General features: G+C 40.5%; 1 protein-coding gene across 2 annotated transcripts in view; it reads left to right on the top strand.

Annotated features, from left to right (window-relative positions):
• Positions 1-12,360, top strand: part of UNC5C (unc-5 netrin receptor C) — a 360,754-nt gene that overhangs the window by 313,866 nt on the left and 34,528 nt on the right. The window contains exons 8-11 of one of the 2 annotated variants that reach the window (XM_004756033.2): positions 15-71; positions 2,098-2,289; positions 2,952-3,296; positions 6,103-6,190. In XM_004756033.2, coding sequence (XP_004756090.1) covers positions 15-71; positions 2,098-2,289; positions 2,952-3,296; positions 6,103-6,190 — 682 coding nt within the window. The remainder of the gene's footprint in view (positions 1-14; positions 72-2,097; positions 2,290-2,951; positions 3,297-6,102; positions 6,191-12,360) is intronic. The other variant, XM_004756034.2, reaches the window with a different exon arrangement.

Raw genomic sequence — 12,360 nt, 5'->3', positions numbered from 1 at the left:
TTGTTCTTTTCAAGGTTTCCTTTATCCTATTTCAACTGAACAGAGAACCCAGAATGAATATGGATTTTCTTGTAAGTTTGATGTTTGGTTTTTATGTTGCTGAATAATCATTTAACGTGATTGCCCCCAGTTCAAGTTTACCTTTCTTTGGATCACAGATGTGCACACAGGAAATAGGCACCTAATATATTCTAACATGAAAAACAAATTAGATTTCCACTGTTGAAGAGAAGAAAGGAGGGTCATTGTAAGCCTCTGCCAGCTTTCACATCTCTCAGTCTGCCAGGCAGTCCCGATAGCTGACAAACCATATCGGGAAATAGGCTGATCTAATAAAGTGCCGGGTTCAGATGCTAAAAAGAAAAGGGTTAAGAAAAGACAGATCTGTTGAGTTAGGAAGGATGCAGGTCGGGGACGTAATTACAGCCTGGTGAAGTAAGACCTTAAGGATTTAGATAGAATATTCTGGCTGGAGTTCAGAATGCTGCGACAGGCCTCGAATTCTGCCCAGCAGTGTAGTGTTGTCTGCGCTCAGAAAGCGGGGCTCACACAGTCGGGGGGTTCAGGCTGTGACCGGGATTCTGTAAAGATCTGTCAATATCAACTTGACTGATGCGAAAGTTGATATTCTGGAAACTTTGAGAAAGATAGTAGTAAAAAAACTATATATATCACATGCTGTGCATTTAAACACAAAATGCCAAAAGAGATGAGCAGTTTCCAACAGTGAATTCCTTTATACTATCCATGTGTCAAAAAACTGTGACCCCAGAGTTTGGGTGAGCCACTGGCAATCTACATGAGGAGTCATTTGCCCTTATCAACTGGGTGGCTATGAGTCTTAGGACAGAGTCCTGGCTCCTCAACTCTTAGGTGTCCCTGGGACTTAAATATCTGAAAATTCCCTTTCCCCCAAATCATGGATGTATAAAATGGAGCATAAAAATGCTGTTCTTGACCCCCTAAAACACCAGTTTAATCACCTCTTTTGCAGTGAATGGAAAAACGTTGGTTAACTTTGCTGAAAATGTTTGTGGGTCACGCTAAACTAAAAACAGACTTAAAGGTGCCTGAGGAGTTCTGGAAAGGTTTCATTCTGTTCATTTTGTTTCAATTATCAGCTTCTATTACCGTGCACAGTCTGATCGAAGCGTGTTCTAAAGCGGGTTCTGTGCTACCAAGGCAATATGCAACATTTACAGGAATTTTCCTCTGGCTTTACCCAGAAACAGACCCCCAGCAGACTGCACACTGTGTTGGTCCAATGCTTAATTGCCTTCGGGGGCAATTAAGTCTGACCTTTCTGATCACTGAAGCAGGCCTTTATGTTACTCAGTGCACCATCCAGACGTATTTGACTCAGTAACGAGTAGCTCAGATGTAACTCTCTGACCAGTGGCCATGAGAAGCTCACGGTTCTCAGAAGTGATACCGAATCTGTATCAAAAGCCGGGAGTTACCTGCATTGACCTCTGCTTCCCAGATCCGGGTCTCCTGAAAGCACACCTTTCAAATCCATCATGTTCTCTTCTAATATTTGTTTTGCTTAGTTATGGATACCATTCCCGGCCACCCCTTCCTTGATTTAGGGGAAAGGGAGAAGAGTGTTACGGAAAGTAATTTTAGGACTTGGTAGGATATGTAGGAAAATATTCTAGTTCAATAAATACACAGATTCCAAACATGCTGGCTATTTCTAACAGAGTATTTATGTTTATGTTTTTGGAGAGCTATCGGTGAATTCAAATCAGCCTTCCAAACTTTTTCACCTGAAATTAGTAATGAGCTGTGCTTGTTTCCCTGTGGGTTGGGATGGTTTCAGTTCCAGTTTCTTTTTATACCTTCTAATAAATGGTCTGTTATGCTGCCCAATTTAAGATAGATTAGTGGGTGGATAGATGCAGAGTGAGAAAGGAAAAGAAATCAGAGATAATTTTCCACTGAAAGGCCACAGTCGTTTTATATAGCTTTTGAAATAGATTTGAAATTAACCTATAAAAAAAGCAATAAATGTCTGAAAAAAATTACAGCAATATGGATGTGTACTGTAGGAAATTTCTCTAAGCAGTTGGTCCAATGTTTCCTTGTCCTCCCCAGCTGCTCCTGACTCAGATGATGTTGCTCTGTATGTCGGCATCGTGATAGCTGTGATAGTTTGCCTGGCCATTTCTGTAGTGGTGGCCCTATTTGTGTATCGCAAGAACCATCGCGACTTTGAGTCTGATATTATTGACTCCTCGGCACTCAATGGAGGCTTTCAGCCCGTGAACATCAAGGCAGCGAGACAAGGTCAGTTGACATTGCACTTCACACCTGCGATGTACGTGTGTCAGTAGCATCCCTGGGTGGTGTCAGAATCAGCGACCTTCAGGTCATGTCGTTCAGCTCAAACATAAGCTCCATGAAGACATGGATTTGGGTCTGTTTTATTCATTATTCTGTTGACCTCATTCTTATAACAAACCACAGGTGGCAAGATGCACAAATCTTTTTTTTTTTTCTTAACAGGTTTCTCTGTCATACTTTTAAATGTTCATTAGAGATTGGTTGACTGATTTCTTACATCTCCTTTTTTTTTTTTTGCCTCTTGACAAGACACCTTGCATTGACATGAATAAAGTGGTGTACAGATGGATGACCTCAAATCCAGTACAGACAAGGGAAACTATTTACTAAGTCACTGAGTTGGGAATCCAGTCTGTTGACTTAGGAGCAATGAGTAGACTTGAAAGCAAAATTTAGAATGAACTTGTCTTTTTGTTTGTAGCCAATAATAAACTGGATCACAGTAATCTAATTGCCCTGTTTCCAACAGAACCTTAGAGTCTATCCATTTCTAATATTGACTGAGTTCGTTTGTTTTTGGCTCAGAAGGTCTCAGGGGAGCCTGACTAAATAGAAGTTGCCTGAATGGAGAATGCAAATGGACTTTTTTTCTCTTTCTGACTCAGATCTCCTGGTGGTACCCCCAGACCTCACATCGGCCGCAGCCATGTACAGAGGACCCGTCTATGCTTTGCATGATGTCTCAGACAAAATCCCAATGACTAACTCTCCAATTCTGGATCCACTGCCCAACCTGAAAATCAAAGTCTACAACACCTCAGGTGCAGTCACCCCCCAAGATGACCTCTCTGAGTTCGCATCAAAGCTGTCTCCTCAGATGACCCAGTCCTTGTTGGAGAATGAGGCCCTCAACGTGAAGAATCAGAGTCTAGCGAGACAGACTGACCCATCCTGTACTGCGTTTGGCACCTTCAACTCTCTGGGGGGTCACCTCATTGTTCCCAATTCAGGTAATTCCTAGATATTTAAGTTACACAGCTCTTGAAAACGTATTTTTATACCCAAATCTTTTTCGTTTTTACGAGGCATGAAAAGTTAGTTGTAGTCTAATTTAACCCAAATCCACTTTTGATGTAAATCAACAGTACTTCAGACAAAATCAGCCAAACTATTCATCTTTCTCCAACCAACTCTGAAAACATTTCCTCTAGAAATATTATACTCACAACTTTCTGCCAAGGTGTAATTTAGAACTGTCACTGACCTTCTTTTTAATAGAGCTTCAGAAGGCAACGGCAAGCGAGAAGTGCTCACTGTTGTCATCACACTTTAAAAGGACAAATTAATTAGAAAACATATTAGTTGGGTCACTTCCAATTTACTGTAGGAAGCAGTACTTCAGAATACTAATTTTTAGATCAGAGGACATCATGGTAGACATCAAATCTTTATCTATTAACTCTTTATTACACAGTCTTTAACCTCAAGGTATTTGTAAGGTACCCAAGCCCACCTCTGATGGATCTGTCTGGAATCACGACCTTATTATGTGTAGTATATACTTTTTTCAGCTTATCATTTAGTTATCTACTTCTAGAAAATAAGTCTCATAAAGGTCTTTCAAGGTGAATTTATGTTAGTGACTGATAATCTTTGATTAAATTTAATATTTTTAAATCAGCAAGGAGTTTGTGTCTATTGGTCCTAAGAGGATTAATGGATTCCTCTGTGAGTCTATCTTAGCTCTTTTGGACAAGACTAAGTATTTTGCAAATACAGCAAAAAGGAACAATTTGATTGACCAAAGTCCTCATGTGGCATAAACAAATAATATAATGTGTAAATAGCCATAAGCCAAGTTCTGTATAGAACCAGTGGATCTGCAGATCTGAATATGAACTTGTCTTTGATTCTTTCTCTTATTCAGTCCCCCATTTCAATGCCTTGCCAATTTGTCACACCATCCCTTTAAAAGTATATTTTAATAAATTAAAACCCTTAATGGAATATCATTTTTCCTTTTATCTATACATTTTACATAGCTGAGATCATATATTATATATGTTTTTTCACCTTTTTCTCTTTAATTTTCATGCTAATGTATGCTCTTTAAAATCATGACTTAAAATACATTTTTTTAAAGTTTATCAAATAAATAGATCAAAATATACTCTCTGGTTCCTTTACTGCTTGAACATGATATTACTCTCAAGGCAGGTTTTTTTTTTTTCCATGATATTCACTAGATTCTACATTTCCTTTCCATTTCTACACCTGTCACTTTTTCATATATGAGTTATTATAAAGGATTCTTGAGGAAGATAACATGTAGTAAACACTTTCTGTGTACGAGGCGGTGGTAATTTACATACATTATTTTACAGCAAGTTTCCTAACCTGTGTTAGGCCTTACTCTTACTACTTTACATTCACAGTTTTATTTCATTCCTAAAACATAACGGTACATTTTATTGTTCCCATTAGAAAACATAAAAATACCAACGGTCGGTAGGCCCATGTGTGGTCTTCCTGCATCCACTCTGTGCCTCAGCAAACAAACTATTCTGTACCCTAGATGCCATCCTGCTTCCCATAGCACCACAGCTCTGATGTTAACTTTTCTTCTCAAGAAAGCCAAGACTCAACATTTTCAACCAGTCACACAAAGGCCTTTGAATAACTCTCTTCACACTCCAATCTTTATTCTTGAGACTTTCCAGCACAGTCGGGCAAGTTTCCTTATTGCCCTCTGCTCATTCGGCATATTCCATTTCCTCGCTAATGAAATTATAAGTTACTCAAAGACAGGAACACTGTCTTTTACTTCTTGGCATTCCCCATTCTGCCAAACAGGATACTTGCCATGGTGCTCCATAAATTTTTAATGAGCTGAAAAGAAACCCCATTTATTGGAATAAAATCGTGGAGACGAGTATCTTCAGGTTGCTGCCCACCCTGAATTATTCTTTGCGATGACGCTGCGTGAGGCGGGCCTCTTCTTACAGTGTGTCCTCAGATGGCCATCATTGGCGTCTCCTAGCAGCTTACGAGAAGTATAAATTCTCTACGGCCCCTGAGTCAGAAACCCTGAAGGTGAGACCCAGTGATCTGGGTTTGAGCAAGTCTCCAGGTGATTCTGATACAAGCTCAAATTGCCAAGCAGCTGCTCTAGGCCCTGTTAATTTAGAACAAGCTTGACCCCCACCCCCTACAAAATGGTATCAGTTAGCAACTACATAAAAAACTTGCTTGGCCTGCTGTGACTAAAAACTAGCAGTTGTCTGATCATTTCCTAGAGTTGTCCATGATGAAAGGAGTTCTTCACCAGTTATTATTCTGTTATGGCAAAACACTGATGCTAACCAGATATTTCAGAAATCAATGCTTTTTGATATCATGGATGTTACAATTTCCCTGACTTTGAATTTTGCGGGGATTCTTTTTCTTAAATTAGAAATGATGCATCATTACAGCTGTTTGAAATTTGAAGAGCGGTTGTTGGTTTTCCCCTCGTTTTACAAGGAAAACAACAGTGGAACCATCTGTCTATTCCTTAAATAAAACAAGAGTTTAAAAAATGACATCATTCCTTTGAGTAATTCCATAACAGTTCAGAGGGAGCTGTGGTAACAAACAAGGCCAATAAGGAAGGAAGGCAAGGCAGCTTTGAATATTTACATGTCTTTAGAGAAAAAGCAGGCTTGTGGCTACATGGCCACAAACTCTCGTTCCCTTTCACTTGCTTCAAAGGCATTCTGTGAAGTTTCCTTTTGATTCATAGGTCTTATGTGACTGCTTTTCTCTTTTGCTATTCAGGAGTAAGCTTGCTGATTCCCGCTGGGGCCATTCCCCAAGGGAGAGTCTACGAAATGTATGTGACTGTACACAGGAAAGAAAATATGAGGTAAATATGCTTTTTCTGGTGCGCTTGACTTTATCAATGTCTGACCTGGAGGAGAATTGTGCAATCGAAAGAATAAACCCAACATATTTTTGTCTTGAGTGCCCTGCTTCCAACATAACCTTTTTTTCTCCTAGACCTCTAAAAGGTCAGCTTCTCTTTATCTTTGAAGCTTCAGACACTTTTGCAGATCTTGAGTATGGGCTGAGGGCCAGAGACCTTTTCTCAAGTGGACATGGGGCCATTATAGCTGAAAAAAAAAAAGGCCAGAAATGTGATCCATAGATCGTCTACAGAGATAGGTGGGTAGACACAGAGACATCAGCTTCATGTGGCCTGGCTCAGGAATCCAGCCCTTTCCCATTATAAGGGTCAAAGGCCACAGAGATTAGACAACCCCTTAACCTCTGACCTCCCACCCCCACGTCAGCCTGGTACTTTATCCTCACCTGCGGCTTCTTCTTTTCGTGACTCCCCCTAGCTTACATGTTATCAACCTCCTTCTTGTGTTCAGCACTTACAAATTCCGTATGGAGCCTTTCTAAAGGGATCTAGGGTTGATTAAAGCTAGATTGGATCATAAGGCTTTGTTTTGGATGTGTCCTAATCATAAAGATGAGGTGATTTTAAGTAAAAATAACAAGGAGGTTTAGAAGTCCTAAATACGATTTTCCGTCTGGCCTCTAACAATCTAACAAATGGTCTCTCTTGGTTAGTTCCCACATAAAACGCGTGCACTAAATAGTGCTTGAAAGGCCTGATGGATTAAGGCTTCTGAAGTACACTGAGATCTTAAAATAAAAGACGTTGTTGAAATGAAGATCCTTACATATAATTATCATTGTTTTTCCCAAGGGGAAAGGCATCAGCTCTTCGGTCCTGAGCTACACATACAAAGCCTGAGTGACAAATGGGTTACCATTATAACGCATTACACCTTCTGTCTTCCCTCTCTCGTCCTCAGAAAAACATCCATTTTCAGTCTTGTTCTTCAAAAGCCGAAGAGCTCTTTTATCATGCTCTCGGGTGGAGATATTGACATTTATAATCTGCAGGACCCAGAACATTTTTTTCCCTCAGGTGGTCTCCTTCCGCCTAGACAAACACTAGCCTAAGAAAATGGCAGAGTTCCTTGAGCCTTATTCATGCCTTAAATTTGAGCAACAGAAAATTACTATGAGGCTCATATTTACTCACATCCAATATTCATTTTCTTCATTCCCAAGGCAAAGTAACATTCACAGACCCACAGCGCGCCCTTCTTTTGCCGCAGGAGAAATGAAGAGAGGCCATCTCTAAGATCCCTGTATCTGCATTCTGTCTTCTTCCTCCTGTCCAGAGTCAAGGTTGGCACCACGTTCATCTATCCCCTTCGAGGCCTTTGCCAACATGACACTTTATTGAAACAGAAGTGAGGATTGGCTTGTGCTTTATGCTGAGAAGCAGGGGGGTGTTCGTGTCTCTTACCGTCCGTCTGACCACCACCATCAAGCCTGCCGGGGCTGCTCCGGGGGGTGCTGAAGCTTCAGTGTGTGTGCATTCACGCACCTTGTAGGGTTTTCCCTCCCATGACATAGCCAGTACCCTGGCCAGAATAATGGTGCATTTTAAGAGTCTCATGCTCTACCGACTGAGCTAGCCGGGCACCTATAATGGCACATTTTAGATGAAAGAAAGAGAAAACAAATAATTAATAAAGCTAGACACTTCTGCTTTGAGGTTTCTCTGCCTTTGACTCTAAAGAAAAGGAAACTATAAATCACCTCTCACTATCCCCACCCCCTGAACTTAGGTACAGAGGGAATCACTCTGTTGAACTCAGTGCACATCAGAGAAGTTCTGTTTATAAAAATGAAGCTAGAGAAACCCCTGAAATCTCAAAAAGAAAATACACACAAGAGACCATGAATCGAGGCACAAACACAGGAAGATCCCCGTGACAAATAATGAGAAAGTCCTCTCTTCACTTCTTTTCTTGTTGTGAACAAGATGCATTTTTCTTGTAGAAGCACAGGGACAAGAATGTGTTTTAGGATATCTTAACAGCAGAAGACATAGTTCCATTTATTCACCCTACTTTTAATCTCATTTTTTTTCCCTCACTACAGCTCTGTGAGTTATGCTGAGTTCCAACTTAAAGATCAAAAAACTAGTGCCCCAGGGAAAACGAGTCACGAAGCTGAGCTTTCACAGTTAACAGCTGAGGGAAGGCAGAATTCACAGCCAGGTGATCTCACCACGAGGCTCTTCCGCTCTCTCACAAGCCATCCATCCCTCCTTTGTAGACAGCACCGAGGCACACCGAGCCTCTGCTCCTTCCTTAGGGCATTCTTGAACATACTTTCTTTCTACTGCTCACTGAGGACCCTTTCTATCCTCACGTGATCTGAGACAGAACTTCTAAGAGAAGATTGGGAGGACATCAGGAGATATGAATGGTACTTCAACTCACTCGCAGGACAATTTGGGCCATTTTTGTCCATTCTCTTTCTCTCCGATTCCCTTTATTGCATCCCAAACTGGGTGTTTTTCCAGCTGGCTGGTATCCAGCTGGTCATCTGCTGATGTGAACTGTCTAAAGGGAGGCGTGAACTTAATTACATGTGGCAGAGTGGATATGACAAGGGGGCCTTATCATTACTGAATGTGCTCTAAGAGAGAGCCCTGAATGGCAGACTGAGCAGCCTAAATGAGCTGCAGAGATGGGACAAGCTGTCTCTGACAAGGGGCAAAGCCGCAAGGCCGTGCTCGTGATTTCTACCTCTCCCGCTTTACAGATCTCGGGAGAGGCCTTGGAGACTCTGTTTCCCCCGTGGATACAATTTCCATGATGAATGGCACTAATGTGGATCTTTTTTGCCTTATATGCAGTAGCAGTTTAAAATAAAAACAAACAAACAAAAAAAGACCAAGTCTGTCTCAGACTGAAATTTTGCTCTTTGTCATTTCTTATTGAAAAATAATCTGAATTCAAAATACCAAGGTTAATTTCCCCTTTCTATGTGTTCTGTCCTTGCTTAGCTTTTTTCTCAAAAGGCCAGGAAATCAACTTAGACATTCCAAATAGAAAGGTAAATAGAATTTTTTTGGTACACTGTGGGGCCCGCCATGAAAGGACTGTGAGCCGCCGAGTGATATGAGAATCACGGTGCATTTTAAAGATTGAACTGGTGAGGAAGGTAGGCTGGATGAGTTGGTGGAGGGAACAGGAAGACTCCCTGGAGGCTGGATGCCTGGCTGAGCTGTGAGGGGTTAGGGGAAAAAGCCAGGCCCGAGCCTGAGTCTGGAGGATGGAAAGGGAAATACATTTCAGGAGAAAAAAAAAAAAAAAAAAAAAGATTTCACCACCGGTTAGAAGTGTTGCAGAAAAGTGACGAAGTACAATATGAATATGTAGAAGCCTGGGGCACTGGGAAAATTGGGAGTGCAACTGGTTCAAGGAGGAAGGACAAATTCTGATTTTGATGTGGGTAGTGTGTGCGGATAGGGATCTGTGATTAATGCTGGAGAGATAGTCCGGGAGTCACCAGGGTGTGGAGCCTCTGAGGGGGAAAACGATGCAGAGGCAGAAAGAAGAGAACAGGGGAGAGATCTTTGGGAAACATTCCTATTTAAGGTGATGAGCCAAGCTAAACAGAACACATAAGGATAAGGCAGATAAACACGGAGTTTGCATCTGGCATGGTAAGGAATACCGAGCAGCTCCTCAGTGAATGTTTCTGAATGAAAGAATGAATGATTGTAAGTGTTATGGAGAAAAAATCAAAAGTAAAGAGAGTTTCAAGATGGTAAAGTGGTTGACGCGGTTAAAACAGGTATCATTAAAAGTAAAATGTAAAGAAAGAGAATAATACAAGAAATCACTGGAATTGTCGGGGGCCGGACATTGGTGGCCTTTAGAAGTTTTTCAAAGGATGAAATCCAGGTTGAGAAGGGTTCATGGTGTGAGTTAGTGTTGAGACAATGTAAACTGTTATATATAGGTGTGAGGATAAATAATAAAAAGTATGTTAGGCTAAAGGGCCAAAATTCTGTTATGTAAGTAATTGTATAGCAGAAAGTTTTCATTTCTTTAAGATGTTTTTGGAACTTGGTAAAATAATAGTTGACATTATTATTTCTTGGAGAAACTCAATGATATTCCCCTTTTGAGTCCTCAAGCTCTTATACAGCTGTAGGAAGGCTATAGGTATAGGGGGAAAAGAGTGGAGTCCAGGTAGATTTAAATCTTATTCTCTCACTGTTCTCCACAGTGTTCACATACCACAGTCCTACTTATAATGAAATGGTTCAAGGTGATTTATGAAAACACAGTCTTTACAATGAGAGGAAAAAATGGTAAATAAGTGGATGAAAAAAATGAGAAAATGAGAAAAGATAAGATTTGAAAAGATAACAAAGTCAGGTGAGCAGTTAAAAGTATAAAACATTTCGTGTGATTCCCAGTGTATTTCCTGGTACTAGGTCATGAATTTACTATTCCAAAGTTTTCAAGAGGGGAATGTGATAAGTTTCAAAATCCATGTGTCCATGAGGAAAAATACGCCCAAAAGAAGTTCATGTATTTCTCCTTTCATTCCACATAAAGAAGACATTTTTTCTTTGTTAATACAATGAACAACATCCTTAAAATAAAGACAGCAATGAGTTTTCACAGGGCTCCTTCTGTTAGTGTCCCTCAATGTTAGGAGATAGTATAAAGTCCAAGTATAAATACAGTAAAATAATTCCACAAGGATTCATCAGTTCAGTCAGAGCATAATACTTCACTGTTCTGGCTTCATCCAGGGATAGATTCTGGCTTGTTTAGGGAAATGGTGGCAAGCCCTTCAGAGCGGCTTCCATATTTTTTTTTTTTCCTCAATTGAGCTTTTGAAAGCAACTGAGTTAGATATTCCCTGTCAGATACCCAGAGTGCAAATATTTCAAGTTGCCAGTTCTATGTGAAACCGTGTGCTTCAAAAGGCAGCTGAGGCTTGGGTGGGATTGTCATCCTGAGGGACCTGACAAAAGACATGTATGTTAATAGAAGGCATCTTGTCTCCACAGAGGTGGAAGGAGACAGATTCTCTTCAAGAAGTAATGTTGAGCTTGCTCTAGCAAATAGGCAAAAAAAAAAAAAAAAAAAAAAAAAAAAAAAAAAAGTCTCAAGGCCCTAAACCCAGATAAACCACCCAAAACACACCACTCTGTGAAAGAAACTAAATCACTTGTGCTTGAAATCTAGCTTTGCCTGTTACTAGTTTGGAGGCCGTAGGCAAGTGTGTTAATATCTCTAGATTTCAGTTTCCTCTTCCTGAAAAAGAAGTAAAATAAATACTTATCCTTCCAGGTGTGCCGTGAGCAGCAAATGCAATTGCTTTTATGAAAGTTTTGTAAATTATGCCTTCTGTGTAGAAGTTCTCCTCACTTGATAACAGCAAGCAAGGGATGAGAAAAATCTTTCTGACAGGAAACTCAAACTCCTCTCTGAGGGACTTTGTTCCAGAGGCTTCAGAATCCACCCAGCATTTACCATATTATTCTCGCTGGACATTGAAAAGCCTTGAAAACTTTAATTATTGTTCCTTACTGACTTTTGACTTAATTGCTGCTTCTGCAGCTGATTTTTGCTCCGTGTTCATTTCCATATCATCTGCAGTTCATTTTGAGAGAATGTTCGCTGAAGTATGTCAGGTAACACATGTGACATAAGGGGTGGAGCCCACTGCAAAAACATGAGTCAGGGGACGCCTGGGTGGCTCAGTGGGTTAAGCCGCTGCCTTCGGCTCAGGTCATGATCCCAGTGTCCTGGGATTGAGCCCCACATCGGGCTCTCTGCTCCTCGGGGAGTCTGCTTCTTCCTCTCTCTCTCTGCCTGTCTCTCTACCTACTTGTGATCTCTGTCTCTCAAATAAATAAATAAAATTAAAAAAAAAAAAAAAAACATGAGTCAGGCTTATTTATATGTATTTTCTACTAGTTTTGTTCTGTGTATTTTATTATCCTCTCTTCATGGAAAGAAAGGAACTGTGGACTTAAACGTTCTGACCTTTGGTTTCACACAGTTAAATCTTGAATCTTCCCTAGGTCACTGCTTCCATGTATGCTTGGAAAGGTTTCCAGTTTCAACACTACTTCTTTCATCTTGGAAACGGAAAGATTCTTATCATGATTTCTTCTTTGTGTTTCAT

The sequence above is a fragment of the Mustela putorius genome, unplaced genomic scaffold (genome assembly GCF_011764305.1).
Source record: "Mustela putorius furo isolate JIRA1106 unplaced genomic scaffold, ASM1176430v1.1 tig00003871_pilon_pilon_pilon, whole genome shotgun sequence".
In the NCBI taxonomy this organism is placed as follows: domain Eukaryota; kingdom Metazoa; phylum Chordata; class Mammalia; order Carnivora; family Mustelidae; genus Mustela; species Mustela putorius.
This window is presented reverse-complemented; position numbering and strand designations above follow the sequence as displayed.